Source organism: Lemur catta, chromosome 22, assembly GCF_020740605.2.
Source record: "Lemur catta isolate mLemCat1 chromosome 22, mLemCat1.pri, whole genome shotgun sequence".
NCBI classification, from domain to species: Eukaryota; Metazoa; Chordata; class Mammalia; order Primates; family Lemuridae; genus Lemur; species Lemur catta.
Window position 1 is genome coordinate 5,260,137 of NC_059149.1, and position 23,060 is coordinate 5,283,196.

The 23,060-nt window shown below is 44.5% G+C and overlaps 1 protein-coding gene across 2 annotated transcripts; it reads right to left on the bottom strand.

The window, feature by feature from the left end:
* Window positions 1-10,500: 10,500 nt before the first annotated feature.
* Window positions 10,501-23,011, bottom strand: VDAC3 (voltage dependent anion channel 3). Of its 2 annotated transcripts, XM_045535715.1 has the most exons (10): window positions 22,903-23,011; window positions 20,561-20,629; window positions 19,690-19,739; window positions 18,092-18,094; window positions 16,263-16,415; window positions 15,391-15,443; window positions 13,794-14,021; window positions 12,356-12,506; window positions 11,455-11,512; window positions 10,501-11,030 (listed from the first exon to the last, which is right to left on the bottom strand). In XM_045535715.1, exons 2-10 carry the CDS (start codon window positions 20,625-20,627, stop codon window positions 10,939-10,941), a joined length of 855 nt encoding a protein of 284 aa, XP_045391671.1. In that variant the 5' UTR covers window positions 20,628-20,629; window positions 22,903-23,011; the 3' UTR covers window positions 10,501-10,938. The 2 variants fall into 2 exon arrangements, with proteins under 2 accessions (XP_045391671.1, XP_045391672.1); XM_045535716.1 differs by lacking the exon at window positions 18,092-18,094.
* Window positions 23,012-23,060: the final 49 nt, after the last annotated feature.

The following is a 23,060-nucleotide window of genomic DNA, read 5'->3' on the forward strand; positions in this document are numbered from 1 at the left end:
GTGTGGAGCCCGTATTTATGCATAAAATGGAGAGCTGGCGAAGGCTACATGATAGAGAAGGTTGAATAAGTCAGACAAGACCTGGAATCACAGGAGGAAAACTTTCAATCTTGTGGTTACGATGCCTAAGCCCTTCACGGCTAACCAGCATCAGTGACTCTCACTGTGTGAAGAGGCATTTTAAATGTCAAGGAACTAAAAGACAGGATTATGGTAGCTCTCAAGCTAAACACTGAATCAAATTACTTCCAGGGCTCTAGTCTTAAGGTCATATTTATACAGCAATGGCCCAATTGGACTGGACTGAAAAGTCGGGGCTGTTTTGTTTACTGTGGCTTATATATACATCAGAGACTCACATTTCGAAAGTCCAGTTCTATCCTGCAAGGTGTTAAGAAAGCTTCTGACAAATTTAATCAAGTGAAATTTGGGTCTGAAATTAAAATTGGTCAGAATCATAAGGCTTGGGCTTAATATGAGATATTAAAGAGAAAGTCAATTTACTAAACAGAATAAAAGACATGATCATATTGAATGCCTAAAAAATAAGCAAAGAAAAAACACAGAAGGCCATGTTTTCTCATACAGGTAGTTCTAAATTGTCCGCTACAAAAATCTTGTGTTTAAGAAAGAATTCATAAGATTAAAGGGGTACCTTTTGTTTCTCTCCTTCTGAATGCCTTCTTAAGAGCAGGGTAAGTGTGGTTTTAAAGGCATGTTTTGGCATAAATTTGGAGGGATAAACTGGAAAAGAATCTGGGTATGTGAGAGCAGTATTTATCTAAAACCGTAAGTGGAGCTTGTTGCTAGTGCCGAAATGCAGTCACTGGCCACTTTTGACATCCAAAGCTGCTGAGCTCTAATTTTTTGAAAACTGAAGATACATGAAAATTTATGGACTGCTTTGAAAGAAGAGTGAACAATGGGCTACTTTAAAATTACACAAAAATAAGTTGTACATAGTTTATGAAAGGACAGCCTTGCTAATGAAATGACAGAAAAAAATTATCTAAGCCACAGTCTCACAGTAAGGGCTAAGATCAATCACATGGGCTCGCCTGCTAATTGGCACCCTGCAGAACGGAAATATGAATCCTTCTCTTTTGCATTTTCCAGACCTCTAGATTAAACTGCTTTTTAGAGCCTGCTTAACAGCCCTGAAGAGTTCTGGAGCAGACGGGGGATGGGAGCTTCGGGCCTCAGCTCCTGCCCAAACCGCATCTCAAGGCGAGGTCCCTGACAAGGGCACATGCCTAGCGATAAGCCCATCTCCACGGTTAGGAAAAGGGGAGAGGCCGACCCTCTGACATCTCACAGCTGCTCCTGTCGCCAGGCGGCGGCTGAGAGCAGGGCGGATGCAGCAGTTCTGCAGCAGCGCCCGCCGGCTGGACGTGGCCCTAAATCCTCTTCACCTGCCATACAACCCCGAGTGAAAATCCTGACAACCGGTTTTCTAGGCCAGCACTCTCTCCCTCTTTCACTTCCGGGCCCTTTTTCCATCTGGGAACAATTAAATCAACTTTTCCTTCTTTCTATCCTAACATTTGTTGGAGAAATCTTCCTCAAAAGCTGTGTTCACTAGCTCATGCTGTTGCCGCCCACCCAGGTTCACTGCCCGCTGCCCGAGAAGCCGATACACTGAGACAGCAGGGGTTCCAGCAGAGAAAGGGTTAACAGTGCAGGCGCCATCTGAGGACACAGGGGTGATTTCTCAAATCCATCTCTTGGAAAATTTGGGAGAAAAGGTTTTTAACAGTTTGGCAGGCAAAAGGCTAGGCAGTTGGGTCTGCTGATTGGCTGGGCTCAGGGCGGAACCACAGAGGAGCAGAATTTGTCTTCTTTGTTGAGTGGGTTCTTGGGTGGGTGTCACGTTCCAAGTTAAGTTGGTTTATTAGTATGGGCCGCCTGTCGGGGCGGGTGAGCCCGGAGGATACCTCAGAAACCACCTTGAGGTTTGGAAAGGTGCTGTTGTCTGAGGAGAAAGCTAAGAGTATTGGTGACCGCAGCCGTGTGGTTCCAGGCAGCAATTACAGAGAAGCAAAGGGGGAAGTGGCTGGTCCCACCGGCTAGGCCTGTGCCTTAGTCTTAGGCCCTTCCCACGGCTCTCGCCTCGCACCCCTTGTCCATTTGGAAAGGGCGGTCCCCCAGCACTCAGAAAGCCCCACTGCTCCCACCACACACAGTGATCCCCGTGGAGTGAAGTGTCTGGCGGGAGGGCCTGTCCCCGGATCAGAGAGTCACAGAGTCTCAGAGTTTCACACCCCTGTGCTAAGCCTTCCCCACTTCACGCGGACTGCAGAGGGTAGGTGAGCAGTCAGTTCAGATGTTCAGGGCTAAGGACCTAGGAGGAAAGTGCAGACCCCATCTGTCTTCTTGGCTGAAGCAGCCAAAAAAAAGCAAAAAAACAAGACATGGAGCTTTGGAGGGAAACACCTTCGCCCTCTGCAGGAGTTGGCACCAGCTCTGTTTCCCTTAGAGCCCAGAAGGTAACAGGGCTGAGCACATCTGCCCAGTGTAAGATTCATCTCCACAAAGAAATGGCACCTTAAGCCTTTCATTTTCTCACTTTTAATAACAATTTAAGAAAAAGTTCATTTTCCTCCGAAATTTATTTATGAGAAAAGTAACAGCACACTGGCCCCGGGCGGAGGCCCCAGCTTGCAGCCCCTGTCCTGGGAGAAGGGCCGCCACCTCCGAGTCCCACAGCCCCTGCAGGCAGGATGGCAGAGGCAGAGTCTCAGGAAGTGAAATGGGGACAAAGACCACACCCACGGTGAGTGTCCCAGGACTCAGCACAGCACTCAGCTGCGGTTTTGAGCGACACCTGCCCGCCGCGCCTCTCCCAGCTTTTCTGTGATTGGACAAATGGAGGGACCACTGGGCAGATGGTCCCCTGGGGAGGGAGGAATCCACTCCAGCTGGGCCTCCTCCCCCTGGGGTGAGGCTCCTGTGGGTGGCAAAGGGGGACTGTCAGGCTGAGCATGGCCCATCTCCAGGTGAGGGGACACTGGTGGAGGGCTCCCTTGTCCTGGCCCACCAGCCAGCCCACAACCCTACCCTGAGAATCTTTCCTCAGTTTGTTGTGCTTTTCCTCCAATAATGCAAACAGACCTCAGCAGCGGCAGCCCCTAAGTCCCTGGCTTCCCTGGTCTTGTTTGTTCATCGGTCACTTGACTGCACACAGCAGGGCGGTTCCTCAGGAAGGTGCCCGCGTCTGGCAGAACTGGGCTCAGAGCTTAGCTCCTGCTCGAGTGGCGTCGGGCAACTTCCGAACCCTGCTAGCCCCGGTTTCCTCGTGTACAACATGGGGGCAGGGGGACCATCTCACAGGAGCGTGAGTTCAGGGAGCACGGGGACTAGGAAGGGCCACTCCAGGGCCTGGCCCAGAGCACGGGCTCCCGAGCAGGAGTTTGTCCTTCCCTGGTGGGTGGAGCACGCAGTCACCGCTCACTTTCCCACGGCCGATGCCCGCGGGAGGACCGCTCTGGGGAGAGCCGTAAATTGGGTGATGACGAAAAAGAACAGCAAATAAACGCGCTGCCTGAACACGCGACACAGCCGGAGCGGGGCGGAGCGGAGGTGTGTCTGCATGCTGCGCGGGGGAAGCTGGGCAGTGTAGCTCTGCTCTTGGACTGTCAGCCTCTTATATTTTTATAGTGTGCCACCCTTCATTGTTGAAAAAAGTAATAGAACAACCCTGAAGCATATTATGAAAAAAGAAAAACGTCACCTATATCTCAACATCCCACCACCATCCTTTGGGAAATCTTCATTTCTCTCATTTGATTTGCTCTTTGAAGCCCTTGGCCGGGCGCTGGGGCCGAGTGGGGCACGGGGAGGCAGCCGGTGGCCCAGGGCCAGCGGGGCCCAGGCTTGTGCGGCCTGCAGGGCCAGCCGTGGTCCCCACGGACAGCTGGCAGGAAGCTTCGGCCGGGAACCTGTGCCGGGGGAGCAGCGCCTGCCGGGGGGCCCATTCTGGCTGTTTCTAGAGAGGAAACATACGCGGAATTCAGGAGGATTTGAGTGAAGCGTTTCAGACCCAATGAGGAAGCCCAGCTGGCCCCCCTGTGGCTAGAGCAAAACCTCCTTTTAAGCACGAGGGAGTTTGGCCAGAATGGGATGGGGAATTTCCTTGCCTTTCTCAAGACCTTCCATTTAAAGGTTAAACCAAACCCTGAATTTAGAAATTCCAAACTATGAGTCAGTAGGGCAGGGGACAAGGTCAAAATCAGGAAGGACCGAACGACCTTGCAGTGGCCGCGCCCTCAGCTTGGTGGCAGCGGCAACAGCGGCACCTAGTGCGGGCGAGTGTCACTGCGGCGACGGCTGTCTTCAGCCCCGTTTGAAATGCAGCAGGGAAGCCACCTCTCTGGGTGTTAGCTATGTCACAGTCTGAGTTTCAGGGGGTGCCCAGGAACGCCGGGAATGACCTGTGCCGCTCCTGCCGAAGGACACGCTCCCCCCGGCCGGGCCCTGCTGGACGGAGCTGCCCGTCCCCCCAGCAGACACCCGGGAGCGCCCGCGGCGCCACTGGAGGCAGCAAGACAGACAGGCAGGCTTCTAGGAGCTCAGAGGCAGGAGAGGGGACAGACAGGCACGCTGCAGCACAGCAGGGCCACGTTCGTGGGCAGCAGGAGCCCAGGGACGGCCACTAAGCGCCTTGGGGCAGTCGGGGCAATTTTCGGAGAAGAGGTGGGAATTTGCTGAGCGTCCAAGTGCAAAGGGGAGGCCCAGGTTCCGGTTGGGGAACTGTGAGTCCTGGATGCTGGCAAAGTACCCCAGGGGAGATGGCCGACAGGCAGTTCGAAATAAAGGTGTGGCATCCAGGCAGGAGTTCTGCGCTGGAGATGAGCTTGGGAAGCGGCTGGCTCTCGGAGGCAGATGGAGTCGTCATGTTCAAGGGCAGCAGAGCAGAGGCATCAGAACCCCCAGGAAGACGTGTCAGTCCCTACTCCACTCACCCAGCACCTGGGGATTGGACACATTCCCTAGGCGGACAAGCCAGGCCTCGGGGACAAAGAAGGGGGTGACTGTGGCTTAAAAAGCACACAGTGAATAGTGTGCCCCTTCTTAACATTCCCTTCCATGTGACTGGGCCACATGTGCCACCCACTCCTGCCTCTCCACCCGCTTTGTTCACGCCCAGCGGGAAGGAGTGTACTTCACTGGTACATTCGGGAAGGAAGAACTGGGCCTGCTGGAGTCAGTCCCTCCCGTCTTCCTCTCGGGAGGGAGACTGACCTCAGAGCACAGAACCGCCCCTCGTCCATGCCACCGACCTGGGTGGAGGGAGGCCTGCCCCGGTCCAACACCGCCCTCACCCCAAGCCGCGGCATCCCTCAGCCTCTATCGGTGGTAAGGACGATGTGTTTGGCCTTGTCTTAACTTACAATTTGTATGAAAGCTGGAGGGGGCAGGATGGTGCTAGCATCAGAACTTATTCTAGAAGGCCCCTGAGGCACAGCAGAGTCTACCAGGGAGGGCAGATGTGACCTGGACAAGCTCCTGACTCGAACGTAACACACATGTATCAAGAACAGGCTGCAGAACAGAGAAAGTTGAGGATGGAACCTGAATGCCGACATTTAAGTGGAGGGCAAGAGAAAGGCAGGATTTGTTTCTAGAGGCAAACAAGCAGAAGAAACCAAATCAAGGAGTTCCGCGCACACAAGCGGAGGCTGCAGTCTCAAACAGGACGGTCTTAATGAGTAGACGACACAGCAGTCTCCACACACGTGTTTATGGGTAACAACACAGGCTGGCACAGAAGTGGCTTCAGCTCTTTCTTGATCTCATCCTATGCAAGGTTCTAGAACCTAATGCCCAGACAGGGAACAGTGAGCCTCCAAGGACATTTAGAAGCCAAATGAAATTTTAGGACATTTGTCGTCCTCCTCTGTCCGTTGAGCAAAGATACTCAGAGTATGACGATGGATTAGCAATGGACCGCGACATCTTCCCAGTCACTTACAGAAGTCATTAATATGTAAAATATGCTGTGTTAACTCATGCCTGTTAGTTTGTTATCAAAAGCAACACCAATACTTTGCTGGATCTCTCCATTTGGGTCACTGTCCTAAGGGTGGCAAGTAGGGACAGGGGTGTTTCTTGCCGATACCTGGGGAGCTGGACGGAGCTTACCCCCCACCTGCTAGACGTGTTACCTGCAGGGCCTCTGCCTTTCTTAGGCAATACTATTCAGTAGAGGTTTTTCCTAATTACAGAAGAAATTTGCTGCAGAAAACTGGAAAAATATAGTAAGTAGAAAGTAAATAAAAATCACTTATAATTCCGCCTTCCTGAGACAGTGAGTATTAACATTTTGGAGCATTTTCTCCTATATTATATATACATTTTTTAAAAAATTGAGATTAGTTTACTCTGGTTTTTCTATTTGACATTATCTTGTGAACACTTCCTTATGCTTTCTTCAAAAACATGATTTTAGCCGGGCATGGTGACACACACCTGTGGTCCCAGCGACTTGGGAGGCTAAAGCAAGAGGATCAGTTGGGCCCAGGAGGTCAAGACCAGCCTGGACAACAGACCTGTCTCTTAAAAAAAATTTTTTTAACTATGATTTTTCAGGACTGAATAATATTCCATTTAACAAATATACCATAATTTATCGAATCATTGCCTTGCTGTGCATTTGGATGGCTCTCAGGTTTGCACTGTTTTAAGAGCACTGCAATGACAAACCTTGCAGGTAAGATGATCTCCTGAAGGTGAAGTCCCGAGAGTGAAGGTGCTGCATCAAAGAACCCGCGGGGACGGAGTCGTGTCCCTCAGAACGTTAGCCGTCTGCTCCCAGGGCAAAGCCCAGGGTTGTGGGGACGCTACATGAGGCATCTTGAGGGTGAGGCTCAAAGGGAGATGGGATCCTGCAGTGTCCCGAATGAATGGACTTGAAACACAAAGACAAATGAATGAGTGGCCAGGGAGTTAGGAGGCCGCAGTGGGGCGGGGGAGGGGAGGCAGGCAGGCAGCAGGAGCGGCTCTCCCCGACAGGTCTCGCCTCGGGCCTGCCTTCCTGCGGGCGCCGTCCCTGCTGCGAGGACCAGGCGGGCTGGCACGGTGCCTGCTGCCTCGGCTCACGCGCCTTCCCTTCTCCACAGCCCCAGGACTCCCGCGCAGCCCAGTCTGCCGTTCGGGCGACTGCTGCGTGAAGGCTGACCTTCGGCCACCTACGTCCGTGTTTGTGTTACTGCCTCAGCACACAGCATCTGGCTCTTCAGCTCCACAATATAAATTAAATAATCTAAAAGGGGTAGCACAAGGGGGAAAAATATAAACATAATAAACCCTATGCATCCAATTCAGGCCATAAATACCTGGCCCCACAGGTAAATGCCTAAGAAGCAACCAGGTGCACCTCCTCAGCCCTTCCCTCACCCTGACACCAGCAGACTGAGAAGTGCCCTGTAGATCTGCGGTCCCCAGTGCCCGGCCACGGTCCCCGGTGCGTGGGCTGTTCCGCAGAGCAGGAGGTGAGCAGCGGGCGGGCCAGCGAGCTTCATCTGCATTCACAGCCGCTCCCCAGCGCTCGTCCCCAGCGCCCGTCCCCGCCTGGGCTCCGCCTCCTGGCAGGTCAGCGGGGGCATTAGATGCCCACAGGAGCGAGACCCATACTGTAAACTGGGCATGGAGGGATCCAGGCTGCGCCTCCTTATGAGAATCCAATGCCTGATGGTCTGGGGTGGAGCTGATTATCATCAGCCGAGAGGTTCGACAGCACAATAATTGTAATGCACTTCAATCATCCCCAAACTTCCGCCCCACCCCCAACCCCGTCTGTGGAAAAACTGTCTTCCATGAAACCAGCCCCTGGTGTCACAAAGGTTGGGGACAGCTGCCGCAGAGCAGTCCTGGGACATGGCGTGCTCATTCCTCCCCTACCCCACAGTGGACTCTTGTGCGCGGCACCGGTTGGCCTGTCCCACACCCCGTGCACTCCTGCTGCAGAGAGGAAGAACTTGCCAGTGAGGTACAGGGTCAGACTCAAGCGTTAACCAGACAGACTGAGTTATGGTTTACCCCTTTTCATTTCCTGTTTCACTTTCCCCCTTGTAATGGTAGTTCATCCCACAAAAATATTAGAGAAAATAAAATTATATGATGTGGTCGGTATCATATTCTCCAACATAAGTGATGTCCAGTTATTAACTATATTTGAGTAAAGAATATTGTCTAGTCAAGATCATCTTTGGTGGTGGTAAACACCTTGCACTGAAACTTTTTGAAGAAGCAAATATGTCTATTCATAGTTGTTTTTAAGACAACCCATCTGCAAACTAACCAAGCAATTTCTTCATATTCTGTAACTTTTCACTTTTCATTTCAGTGTTAAAACTTGGTGTGATCTTTTATGTTTTAGAGACAGGTCTCACTCTTTCCCCCAGGCTGGTGTGCAGTGGTGTGATCACAGCCTCCAACTCTGGGGCTCAAGTGATCCTCCTCCCAAAGTGCTGGGATTACGGTGTGAGCCACCGCAGAGCCCGAGCAAGCAATCCGAACAGGCAAATCAGAATGATACGTAATCAGTAAACATAAAAATAGTTCCATTTCACTGGCCATTAGGGAGATGCAAAATAAAACAAGTTATCATTTTCATCTATAAAACTGGTAACAATTTGAAAGTTGGGTGATATTATTACTGAGGATGTGGCAAAATGGGCACACACTCTTGGGAGAAATATAAATTAGTACAAAATTTTGAAGGACAAGTGTGTACTACTTACCAAATGCATGTGCCCTAGGACTCAGCAATCTCACTTCTAGAAACCTATCCTATAGCACTACACTGGCCAACAGCCACTAGCCACATGTGGCTATTTAAAGTAATTAAAATTAAAAATTTAGTTCTTCAGTTGTCTAGCTGCATTTCAAGTGTTCCATAGTCATGTGGCCAGTGCCCACCACACAGGACAGTGCAGACATAGACCATGTTCATCGTCACAGAGTCCTACTGGGCAGTGCTGCTACAGGAACGTTCATGGAAGTGGACATTCAGTGCAGCATTGTCTGCCAATCAAAAACCAAATACAGCAAAAAAGGGGAATAAATTACATTTATGCTAAGCATGTGAGTGAAAACATGAAGCAGACCTGAACAAACAGAAAGAGGACTCTGATACGTTAAATTTAAAAGTATATTGCAAAACAAGATAAACATTTTAACATTTTATGTATATAAACAGATATTTTATGTAATTTCTAAAGACACTGAAAAATATCTGCAAGGATATATCAAAATGTCACTGGTAGTTGAAGAAACAGTGATTGGAAAGAATGGAAATTTTCAACTGGGCTTGGTGGCTCACGCCTGTCATCCTAGCACTCTGGGAGGCCGAGGCAGGATCGTTTGAGCTCAGGAGTTCGAGACCAGCCTGAGCAAGAGTGAGACCCCATCTCTACTAAAAATAGAAAGAAATTAGCTAAACAACTAAAATATATACAAAAAATTAGCCGGGTGTGGTGGTGCATGCCTGTAGTCCCAGCTACTCGGGAGGCTGAGGGAGAAGGATCACTTGAGCCCAGGAGTTTGAGGTTGCTGTGAGCTAGGCTGACGCCACGGCACTCTACCCAGGGTCACAGAGTGAGACTCTGTCTCAAAAAAAAAAAAACAGAAATTTTCACTTGTTTTTGAGACAGGGTCTCACTCTGTCACCCCAGCTAGAGTGCTGTGGTGTGATCACAGCTCACTGCAACCCCAAACTCCTAGGCTCAAGCCATCCTCCTGCCTCAGCCTCCCAAGTAGCTGGGACTACAGGCGTGCGCCACCATGCCCGGCTCATTTTTCTATTTTTTGGTACAGATGGGGTCTCGCTCTTGCCTGGCCTCAAGTGATCCTGCTGCTTTGGTCTCCTGGGATTACAGATGTGAATCACCACGCCCAGTGGAATTTTCACTTTTAATTACTTCTAAGATCACTGAAGTTGTTGCTAACAGCATATATTACTTTTGTAGTTAAAAAAAAAGAGCATGAGTTCTACTTTTAGAAAGATGATTTAGCCCTGAGGACATTATCATCTACTCATTTCTAAACTGGTACTTACATGCTTTGGTTATCGTTTTTTTAGAGCTAGTGATCATAAAAGTCTCTGACACCAGGAGGAGCTGCAGATGCGTGTCCCCCAGCTCCAGCCCCGCCCTCCACCTCTCTTCCCCACCACACCCCCAGCTGCACTCTTTCCTTGCTGGGTCGGTCGTTTCACCCCTCACTCTCGCATCCTTTCTCAGCAGCTTCACACAGCTGCCCGGGGACACTACCCACTCACACAGCAAGAGGTGTGACAAGTGCGCTGCTCCCCAGCTGAGCCAAATTCACTTCTCCTCCCTCAGCCTGACCCATGAGAGCAACGAGCGAGGCCACCAGAGCTGAAGGGACACACAACAGCATGGACACTTCAGAGACAAACCCCAACCCCACCTGCTCATGTATTTTTCAAAACAAATCACATCAAACAAGAAAACCACCACTAGCAAGTCAGATGAGCAGTTATGTTCCAAATGTGATGGGTTTATTTTATTTTACTCTGATGCAAAACCAAAGATTGCACTACAGCACAGAGACCAATATATTAAAAGGTCATGAAAAAGTGGTGTGGGACATGCAGGACGTGATGTACAAACTGGAGGGTTGGGTCATTTCCTTTAACATGACACTACACTGTCGCTGAGGAACACATTTAAATTAACACTGCAGAACTGAACTGAAATGTGGCACAAACATGACAACTTCCAGGCATGCCTTCAAGCACCTCCCGCAGGATGGACCTGCAATCTCTAGACTTCCGTGTGGGGAGGATTACAATTCTTTGGAAGAATAAAAAGTTCATTCACACTTTTGAAATTTCACAGAATTTTAAGGCCAAAACATAGTGGGTTCATTTCTCTTCACTTCCAGGGACAAATCTGATGCTCCACTCAAACCACATTAAGCTTCCAGTTCAAATCCCAGCCCAACCTTGTGACCTCCTGCATTGAAGTTCTTTCCATCAATTAAAGCTGATAGGGTCAGTTTGACGCCTAGGAAGAAAAAAACACCACAATCACTTGTAACAGGTATTACAATCAGACCTGAATTTTCTAGAAACAACAGTTGGAAGCTATGGATTATAAGCACACAGCCATTAGTACTAAACTGGCCCCGGCTTATAATCATCTGATCTGTAATGAGCACAGCACGATCATGGCAAACGTTTGGAGTTCAGGGTTAAGGGCAATGAGTGATCAACCAAACTCAAAGGTCAGAGTGACCAAATCACAGTTAGAAATATATAATTTACTTTAAGCAGAAGTACTTGATCTGTTTTACTTTCTGTCTGGACATCAAATGTCACAAAATGGTCTCAATCAACCTACAGCGATTACAGGTTGTTTTGTAGGTTATTTTTATTATTCCTCTATCACTTTCTACCCCAACTCCACTGTTACTACTTCCTTTACTTACCTGGTCGGAGGGTCTGAGTGTAACCCAGTCCAATCAAGCTGGCATTGTTTACTTTAGCCTAAGATTAAGAGACGGAACAGCACATTAGGGAACAAGCACTTTCACAGTATGTCAGCCAGCACAACCACCACTTCATGCCTCAGGCTTCCAAAGCTAAAAGCACCATAGGGCCAATCTAGAATTACTGAAACAGAAAATTTAATAAACAAAAAGATAATTCTTTTAAAAAGTCAATAGGACCGACAGGAATGGTGGGGACATGAGACTGCATGCTTCGAGGCCTCAAGCAAATTTTTAAAAGATACTGTGCAGCGAAACACCCCTGTGTAGTGAACTCTTTGAGATTCCAGTTGACAACCTGACAGTGGTTACACCATGAACTCTGGTGACAGAAAAATGGGACTCCGTTCAAATCTTGGCACTGCCACCAACTGTGTGATCTCGGGCAAGTTACCTGACCTTTCTAAGGCTCAGTTTGCTCACCTGTAAAATGGAGATGAGGATAACACTACTCACTACATGGAGCAAGCCTGAGGATTAAATGAGATGATATACCTAAAGTCCGTAGCACAGTATCTGGAGCATAAGAGCTCAATTAGCGTTATTATTAATAACAATTACTAACAGCAACAGGTCTAGTCATCTAGTCCCCTGAATTTATCGATAAGAAAATTCTGAGGCCAAAGAGATAAAATGACTTAAGAAGGTCAGAGAACAGCCAAATACAGGAAGAGCTGGGACTAGAACCCCCATTTCCTAACTTCAGGCAAAATACAATTTGCACAATGAGCTAGCTCACTCAAGTTAATAAAGAACACGCAAACTATAGCCACATCACACCATTCATTTACAACTGAGACGGAAACCTAAGAGCAGATCCACTCTGGCAGCACATTCTTACAGATAGAGAAGTCCTACAGTCCAGCTTGTATTTAGCAGCAATGCCAAAACGGGTGTTGTTACTGCCAGCCGTCCAAGCAAGGTTTATCGACGTTTCGATCTTCTCATTAACCTTCTGGTAGATAGAACCTCCAAATTCAGTGCCATCGTTCCTGTTTTAATCGTATAAGAAAGAGTCGCAAACATCTAGTTTGTATCATTGTTATGGTATGGAAACAAATTCTACGACTATCTAAACAAGGATCCCATTTTGCAACTACGGATTTCAGCAATTTCTAGCATAAATGACTACTAAACAAGGAACTAAATCCAGTTATAGGATGTGTAGCTGCTTAATTAAAACATAGTAACTCTTGGTCCATTTACTTCGCTCCTCCACATGATGTAAATTTCTTAGACACAATTCAATTATGCACCAAGGCAGCCACCTCAGGTAAATATAATCTACAGATCTCTTTGGGATGTTCATAGAACTTAGAAACTTCAAGTAGAGGTCAATAAAGAGTCTGTAAAAAAAATATACAGAGGTAGAAGTACAGGAATAAAACCAATTCCGGATTTCATTTAAAACACAATCCTAGAGTTACAATGCACCCTCCCTACAGTATCTAGGACACAATGCTCCAGAGAAGTACCTAAATTATTGCTTCAAAGCATCCCAGAGGTAAGCCCTTGGGTTTTCAGGATTTTCCTGAGAATACTGTTTCATCAATTTCAATAACTCTGTCTATACCATTACTTGATTTTGTTTTAGCCATCATAAGTGGATTAGAGTACCTAGCAGAGAGCCATCTGCGACACTTCAAAAACACATGGCTTTTTCTTCCTAGTATAGTAACAGTGTCCAATAAGCCAAGACATAAAATACAACTTAGAAGTTCAGATTCATTCAGCCAACAGGGTGCAGCCTACATAACAGAATCCCAGGACAGCTCGGAGGACTCTGGTTACTTCTGAATGCAATAGGGGTAGCTGGGTTCCAAGCAAGATACCTGAAAACCTCCACAGAATTACTATGGATGCTCAAATCAATCGGGTGGTTGTTCTTGTGATCCAAACAGACCTGCTTCCAGATACTGCCAAGATGAGAGGGCACCAGAGGAAGCATGAACACCTCCAAGGGATCCCTTTACCAGGAGGTAAACCATGCTCTGGGATCTCTCCATCCCAGTGGTTCTACAGATTCTAGGCCTTCCTGATGTTTGGGGTAAAGGCTGAAGGCCAGGAACTGCCAGCAGCACAGCACTGCAGGACACATGCACTGGCCTCCAGGCAAGGTTTTGCTAACCATGGAAACACTACAGCAAGGCTGGGTGTTCACCAAGGCATACTGGACACAGTACTATCACTGCTATCCTTCTCAGCATACAAATGCAAATGGCTATCATTTTTTGGGTGACTGCACTGACACTAAAAGGGAATAAACTATAAACACTCACACATGAGTGTGCAGCTGGAAGTCTGCAGCCTTGTAACCCAGGGCAAAATTATTCTGTGACAGTTTGGATTTGGCTGTGTCAAAACTCATCTGATAGCCAGCAAGCCAACCTTCCAAGGCCAACACAGCCCAGCCATAGATGGTTGGTCCAGAAAAATCTATATCAACATTACTGCCAAGACTGAAACAATCTCGTTTATAGGAGGCCTTCAATTTCCCACTCTTCTTTCTGTAGAAAACAAAAACAACACAATGAAAACAACATGAGTTTTTACTACTGTCCAGGAATTTTTAGAGTAAGATCCTTTCTCTCCCCCAGCGTCAATATTTTTTTTTTTTTGAGACAGGGTGTCGCTCTGTCGCCTGGGCAGAGTGCAGTGGCGTGATCATAGCTCACTGCAACCTCAAACTCCTGGGCTCAAGCGATCCTCCTGCCTCAGCCTCCTGAGTAGCTGGTACTACAGGCACATGCCACTGTGTCCTGCTAATTTTTGTATTTTTTGTAGAAACAGGTCTCACTCTTGCTCAGGCTGGTCTCGAACTCCTGGCCTCAAGCAATCCTCCCACCTTGGCCTCCCAAAGTGCTACGATTATAGGTGTGAACTGTAAATATTACTTTGGTGGATGACATACATATAGTAAAAATGTTTCGAATCACTTAGTTCTACAAAGATAATTTTGTTAGGATTAGAAATGTATACACTATTATTATTTATTCCTCATTATGAGATCAAATAATAGGGTATTTCACGATTAACTGCATAGAGGCACAAACAAAAGTATAAGAAGAAATGAGTATCTCAGTGCCAAATTAATAATTGGAATAATCTAGTACACAGACACACAAGAAGCCAAATCTCAAATGCCACAAAAGTAACACTCAACTCAAATTATTAACCAATAGTGGAGAATCGTGGTACTTTTTTTGAAGGAAGATACTAAATACATGAAATTAGTTCTTAATAGTTCTTGTCTTATTCCAATTCAGCCTCTTATAAGAATATTTGCCCTAAAGATAATTAAAAGTGTGTGGCAGAAGAACACATCTGTTGATACAGCTGAGGAGAAATGTCACTTTGCATTTATCTAGCACCTTGTCCTTCAGGCTCCATGTTAAGCAGATAGGAAATGATGCAATCCCCATTTTTTACATGAGGAAATTGAGGCCAAGAAGTTGGGGAATTTACAGAAGCTAAGAAATCAAGTCGGTAGCAGACCTACTAGTTACAAAGTTCTAGAGTCAGGAGATTCCCTCTTAAGAAATTAACTTTCTCAGCAAAATACCACATTCATCAAACTTTAGAACAGCTTAAGATTTGTCTACAGTCTCAAGACCCTTCTAGCTCCTAAACTTTTTCTGCTATGTGTCTGTCTCTTTGGGATAGATTTACAAATTCTTGTTCATCTATTCAATTTTCAAATCAAAATTTTATCCTGCCTCAAGGAGGGGTCTTCCTTCATCTTTACCACGTAAGAGAGGTCTCCAGTGTTCCCAAGAGGAAGTCCTGCTTCTAAACTGCACTGCATCTTCCTAGTCTAAAGCTCTCTATCCGTTCAGGCTTCAAAAACATTTCAGAAAATAGGGTTTGGATAATTACCCTGTGTTCGGTACAAATATGGTATCAAGAGTCAGTTTCAACCCTTCAGCCAACTGAAAAACAAAGATTTAAAATTAACAATTAGTAATTTTCAATTCTTCATCCAACTCAAGAAACCAATTCTAAAGTTTCCTCCAACTTCCTCTTTAATGAAAAAAGGAAGTCATTACTGAGAGCCAAGTATTAAATTATGCAATAAGTTAGCTCCCCATCCTTCTGTCTCCCCAACTCCTCTCCTCTCACCCCAGAATTCACCATGGTTCTCCTACCAAAAGGGGGGGCAAATCCTATTTCAGCATGTAACATAAATTACAGTTCAAAACCAACAGAATTCCTGAACAAGATAGTCTTGACAGTCTTTTGAAATTGTGGTAATAAGATAACGTGACATTTAACAGGCCAACCTAAGTAACTTACTCAGCTACACATGTACATTACCTATATATGGAAATATCATACAGACGTACCTCAAAAGACAGTGCTCTGTGCACAGTGGGCCCCCAACAAATAGCTGCTAACCGGTTTTCTCCTCGAAAACATTAGAGAATCTTAGAAAAATTTCCCTGTCAAGCCAATTTTGTGATGATTATTAAACTAAACCACATTACTGTAAATAGTTTGTTCTAACCAGTAGAGGCTCAGCTGTTTAAGAGAGACTTGGTCAGAACAAAGATGTAATGTAATGATTAGAGTAATCACAAACAGCCTTATTTTTAGAAACATAAGACATCCCCAAAAAGGCCATATGCTGAGGAAAACTATGGCTACTTGACAGGTTGTAAGATCTTGTTTAGATTACACTAGGGATTTGTTCATCACACAATCGGCAAGATAAAGTGAACTTACAAATAACTTCTAATGCTTTCTCTTACCTTATTCTCCCAAGAGATTTCTGTCCCAAGAGTATTGTCTGTGTTCCATTTTTGGGTGAAGGTAAGTCCATAGTTACAGACCTTATATTTGGTCTCTAGGTTGCCTGACGCTTTCCCTGTATCAGTGTAAGCATGACCAGAAGTAGAAAATTCCTAGTAAGCAAGAAAGAATAATTACTTTAAAATTAGCTCATGGAACAGAAGACGTTCCCTTCAGAAAGCAGGGCTCAGTGGTCACAGACCGGCACGGCTCACTGTCTGCCACAGCCTACCTACAGCAACTCACTTCCTGCTCCCCTGTCTCTCCAGTCGCTAAATCCCGCAACCAGCTTAGATCCTCCCATCACTCTACTCCTCTTAACTGATGTTCCCTGTTCCATATGCTCTCTCACTAACTGGGAATCTTAAATTCTCTCCTTTAAAAGAGAAGTATCTTTACTGAAATTAAATGCCTTTACCAAAAAACCAAAAATATTGACTCTTAAACATTTTAACTTCATGACCTAAAAAGATTATCAGTTCTCTGTTATACCTTTCAACTATTAGTTAATTTAAAGGTCCTTAAAAATCCCAAAACACTGCCCTCCCCCCTTTTAATAGCGTCAACACTGTACTATTTTTTTAAATTATTTTTATGGTGGTAAAACACATTTGACATAAAATTTACTGTTTTAACAATTTTTAAGTATACAGTGAAGTGGCATTAGGTACATTCACGGTGTTGTAAAAACTATATTGCCTTTGTCCACAAAACTATCCCCAGAAATTTAAGCATAAAAAATTAACATTTGAAAGTATCAATCCATTTTTCACAATCAAATGGAATGTCATAATTTATCCCTGTTTCCCCTTCTCCATCCTGTCTACCTTTTAAAGTGCTTTCTATCAAATAGTTACTACAAATGACTTAAAATATATCCTCCCTAGGTAGGTGTCCTTTCAGTCATATGACAATAAGAAGTTAGAAACAGGCCTCCGTCCAGGGGGAAGCAAACAGTCAACACCTGTCACTGACAATCTATGAACTGTCAAGAAAAAAACCATTCTGATTGGCCCGTTTTTAAAGAGCATTTCTGAAATACTGCCAGCAGTAACGAAACGCTGCCAACCCCGACCATTTCTGTTTCACAGCCTGCAACATGAACCCTCCCTTTAACAAACACCGGCTCCCTAACCCTGCTTCCACAGGCAGATGAGACAACTGGGAAACTATGATCTGTTTATCAGCACCACCCAAGAGCTTTCAAAGAGAATATCATGCTGCACATTTAGGGCAAGGCCTTAGTAAAAAAACAATAAAATGTTAGTCACGTTTAACAGTTCACATAATTCTTTAATGTGACAATCTGCCTTTTGGTAGAGCCAACGACCCAGTGTTTCATTTTCTACATTTACCTTTCACAAACTTGGCAAGTATAGCAAATGCAAAGCTGTATTTTGGTGTCAGGGAGAGTTTATGCACAAAATTAAGGTAGAGGGATAGTCTACCTTTCTTCCTTTTTATCATTGTTTCTTACACAGATACAAATCTCTAAAAGAAGGCTAGAATTGTTTTAAGTAGAGTTCCTGGCTCACAATTCACAATTCAGTTTTTGTCTAAATTCATAATTAGGTCAAACAATGCAAAATACATTTATAACATGCATATAACATCCGCAAATCTACATTAAGTGCTAGTAAGCAAAATACTGCTAAATATATGTCATAAGACAAAAATAACAAGACAAAAATCTAAGAATTTGAAACAATGAATGAAATATATTCTAGGTCAATACCACAAACCAAAAGCAGCCCTAAAAACAAGCACATAAACAAGCTTTTCTCCTTACCATCTGAATGAATGTTGCCACACAACAGCAGCATGAGAGGGAGATAAAATTTTAGTTGATTTTTGTAACAAAAACCTAACTTGAGCAAATTCTGGAACCTACTCAAAATGAGTATAATTTTTCTATTTTAACGGAACCATACACATAATACATCCATCTTAGTAAGGTAGGTGCATATATATATATGTGTGTGTGTGCATATATGTATATATGTTTTTATACACACACACACACATACTCTAGAGACCCCAGAGAAAGAATGATAGTGACAAACCAGGACTATACTGAGTACATGACAAAGTATCACAGAAATTCATGGACATGTCTTTGTCCTTCTAATTAAATCATTATATCCAGAAATAAAATTTGCATGAATTTGGATGGGTAAATACCAAAAAAGGATTCAGCCACTGAGGAGAAATCAGAAAATAAGATGAGTGAAGGCCGGGTGCGGTGGCTCATGCCTGTAATCCGAGCACTCTGGGAGGCTGAGGCGGGTGGATCGCTCGAGGTCAGGAGTTCGAGACCAGCCTGAGCAAGAGTGAGACCCCCGTCTCTACCAAAAATAGAAAGAAATGATATGGACAGCTAAAAATCTATATAGAAAAAATTAGCCGGGCATGGTGGCGCATGCCTGTAGTCCCAGCTACTCGGGAGGCTGAGGCAGGAGGATCATTTAAGCCCAGGAGTTTGAGGTTGCTGTGAGCTAGGCTGATGCCACGGCACTCACTCTAGCCCGGGCAACAAAGCGAGACTCTGTCTCAAAAAAAAAAAAAAAGATGAGTGAAAAGTTAACCTATTTGACCTATTTGCTGAGATTCATTGAATAAAAGCTATTGTCAATGATGCTCTGAAAATACAGCTGGGTGCAGTGGCACACGCCTGTAATCTCAACTGTTCAGGTGGCTAAGGTGGAAGGATTACTTGAGCCCAGAAGTTCAAGGCCGCAAGTGAGCTATAACCGTACCACTGCACTCCAACCTGGGCGACAGAGTGAGACCCCCATCTCTTACAAAAAAGAAAAAGAAAAGAAAAGAAAGAAAATATACCAACATATCTTTTATTATATATTCTTAACTTATAGTAAAAAAGACTTTATGAACATCAGTTATTAATAAAAACTGTAGAATAATCTTCGACATGAATACATACAGAAATACATTTTATTTCTACATTTTGTTTCAACTAATCATGAAGAGACAGGGAGTAAAATTTTTTTTTAAAAGGGGTTAATAAAACTTCCATGAACCCATTATAAAGTAAATAAAGTTTTCAGTACCCATATACATATTCATGACAGTATAATATAAAGGTATGACATGGGTCAAAAAATATATATTCTATATCTTCTGAGAGTAAGATGCAGTATACTCTTATTATGACAAACACAAAGGGTCTCCTCAAAAATTCAACTTGTGTGCGGGTTTAACTGGCTGGGTGGGGAAGCTCACTGGAATGCGAGAGCAGGACAAAGCTGCAGGCAAGACAGCAGCGTGCCAAAAGTATGCTGTTTCACACAACTACCCTAGACAATGGTTTTTCACAGGTTCCTTTAAGTGAATTATGCTATATCTATTTAAAATAAATTAGATACTCACCACTCCACTACAAGACTTGGTTTTCAGATCTATTTTGACCATGCCAAACCCTAGACACACACACAAAAACACAGTAATGTATAAAACATGACAATCACTCCAGTTTTTGTAACTCAAATTATGAAATAGTCCATAGTACCTTCCATATGTAAAACACATAGCATTTTCATCAGGAGAGAGTTCCATAAGAAACTGAATTATAGCAAAATATCTTAAGTATAATTTTTGAGCCCCTCAAAATGAATAAAGATATATTTTTAAATTAAGTTGAAAAACAAATGAAAGTAATATGCGCTATTCCAAGAATCAAAATTACTAGAAAATATTACACTGATATATATATAAGCTTAGAATATATAATTAACATTACTACAGATAAATAAAATTAAAAAATCAAATGTGTACAGCACAAAAATTTTTAAATTTAAAGATTAAATTTTAAAACCTAAAAAGAAATGTCTATTCAGGATCAGAGAATATATATTACTCCAAAGAACTCAAAGTTGTGTCTTCACTTTCTTAAAAACAATGCCATTATTTGGAGGGGGAAAAAGTACTCCCTACTTTAACTGTCCCCAGAGCTAGCCAAAGCAGGCATAAATATTATAGATATATATTATTTTACATTATAGATAACATTAAATATGTACATGTGTATGCAGGTACGTATGTACAAAATTGCTTTTAATGCTTATAAGGGATTCCACCTCTGAATAAAGAAGTCTAATAGCCTGTTAACAGTTATCTCCTTAAATCTTGTAAAGTAGATTAATGTTGACTTACCTGTATTTCACCAGCACAGTGGCTTACACACAGCAGCCACTCAACATGAACTTTCCCCCAAACTGGAGACCTACAATAGCATACTTACCATACCCTTTGTTGAAGACATCCTTGGCAGCCTTTCCTAGGTCACAGTAAGTCGGTGTGTTACACATATCTTGTAAAGAAAAATGGGGACAAAGAAATAAAAATAACCACTTAGTATTTATTCACCCCTACTTCTTCCACAGTTTTGTCCCGTGAAAAGAGGTATACAGTTTCCTCTTCCTTTGCATCTTAATGCTTATACCCTAATGCAATCGAAGTTAAGAGAAGGAATTCTTCCTCCTTAAAAAAAGAGAATAAAAGGAAAATAAAAGAGTTTTCCCATGAGATTCACAAAGGTCACCTTTCTGACTGCATTTCAAAGAAAAAAATCTCACAGCCTGAAAAAGATGCTTTACTAAACTGGGCTTCTTTTGAAAATACATGCAAAATTTACCTTAGAAAAATCTTTCTAGGGCTGTTATGAAACCAAACAGCTATATAAAGCAACAAGGTAAATTTTTAAGGAACTGTTAAGAATAGATGCAATCAAAATCCTCAGGGTTAACATTTTGCTACTCTGGAATTTAGTTCTTAAAATAAGAATTATCATACTAATTGAAATGTATTCATCCAGAATATGTCCTCTCTTGAAGCTCTTCTTAAAGTGCTATAATTTTACCCATTAACCAGAAATAAGATAGATTCTACCTGCAACGATGTGCTTACCAAAAAGAAGTATAAACTGTGAAATTAAAGCCTTCAAAAACTCAAGGTGTCTTGACTTTCATCTTGCCTACTTAATGTTTACCCAGCTTTTCTACTGCCAATATGACCCTCATATCAAATTCTCAGAAGCATTCCTTTGCCCTCTTTGTATAACAGGAAATCTTTTCCTGGAGCAGGTTCTGTTGTGTCTCTCTTGCAGACTCAAAAACCATGTCTAACCAATTACAGAACCACCTCCACCAGTACCATTAGCCTGACTACTATACCAGAAAAATGCAGACACTATTATGTCTGCACTATCTACACATTCAAACCAGTATTTATATTTATCCCAGCTCTTAATCTGGACTTCTGCTAAGCTTCTGCCTATATTATCATACCTGAACATATATGGATGATATACTTCTTAATTGGGAATTGGTATGTGTTCCTTAACCCAAAACTGTCAAATATGATAGACAAATATTATGTGTATATGTGTGTGTATACATATATATATATGATATAAAGTTAAGAGGAAAGAGAATAGTATTAAAATCACATAAAAAAGAAAGAGTAATATAAATGTACTGACTCATACCATAATAAAACTTTGCAGGAACCTATAGAGGGTTTCATAGTTCACTTCGAGAGGAATTATTTTACAATTCAATCCCTTGTATTCAAATAATCAATTCTAGACTTTTAAAATGTCCCCAATTCTAATTTGATATTATTCTTTACGATTACAACTGATGTTGGTATGTCGAAATTTTGCCAGAAGTCTATCATTTGGGAGGTAAGTATAGAAACGCAGGCACTATATATTCAAATAGAAATGTTAGAGCTTTACAGTCTGGTTTTTCACACCGACAAGAGAAAACATAAACTTAAATGTTCAGAAGCATCATATATACATCTAGGGACCAATTACAATCTGTTAGCATTCTGCTTAGCTATTTTTCAAAACTACTACCAGATACTACGCAATAGTCCTGTAGCTGGTTTAGTTTCCTAACTGATCTTAATTCTGCCTAGCTCAAGCTTACTTTTTCAGACTCATGACTGCGATGGGAAATGCACTGCTGGTATGATCATGCAAAAATCGAGAAGACTCAGAGACGTCGAGAGTAAAGCTATAATCACACATTTCTAAAATGCACTTGTTTTTCGTGGCTATGCCACCATGTACCGAGGTTGCATTAGACGCAGAGCGAGGGAAAAGGCGTTAACTAGCAAATACTGCTTTATACAATTACTAACTTGACAATAAAGAGCCCCTTTTGTTCCTCGTCTCTCCTTTTTAAGTTGCTCGCACAGCATCCTCCCTTTGCCATAGGCAGCGGAGGACTCGCCCGATGCTCGATAACAACCCCAGAGAGGAAGGTGAGGGCGGGGCATGAGTCTGGGGTTCGAGGATCCAACTTCCCCGCAAACCGACCTCCTTCCTAGCCTGACACCTGACGGAAGGGCCTGTCCGCACAGCCGGTGGTGGGACAGTCGGGCTCGGCGCCCAGCTCCATGCCCCGAGGCGGCCGGGGAGCCAGGTGCCCGGGGCCAGGTGCCCTGCCCTGCGCGCCCCGCTAGACCGCGCCCTCGCGATCGAGCGCTCCGTTAGCGGCCCGTGGGGCCCTGCGCGGCCGCGGCCCACCGCCACCCCGGCCCTCCGCCGGTCGCCGGCCGCGGCCTCGCCCTCACCTCCGGCCAGAGGTCCAGTCTCCGCTCCGCCAGGGCAACGCTGAAGGTCTCCTCCGCACCAACGCCGTCCGCGCCTGCGCGGCCTCACGCTCCCAGCGGCGCCTGCGCGCCCTGCCCCGCCCGCGTTTGCGCCGTCGCGTCGCGCCGCGGTCGCGCGC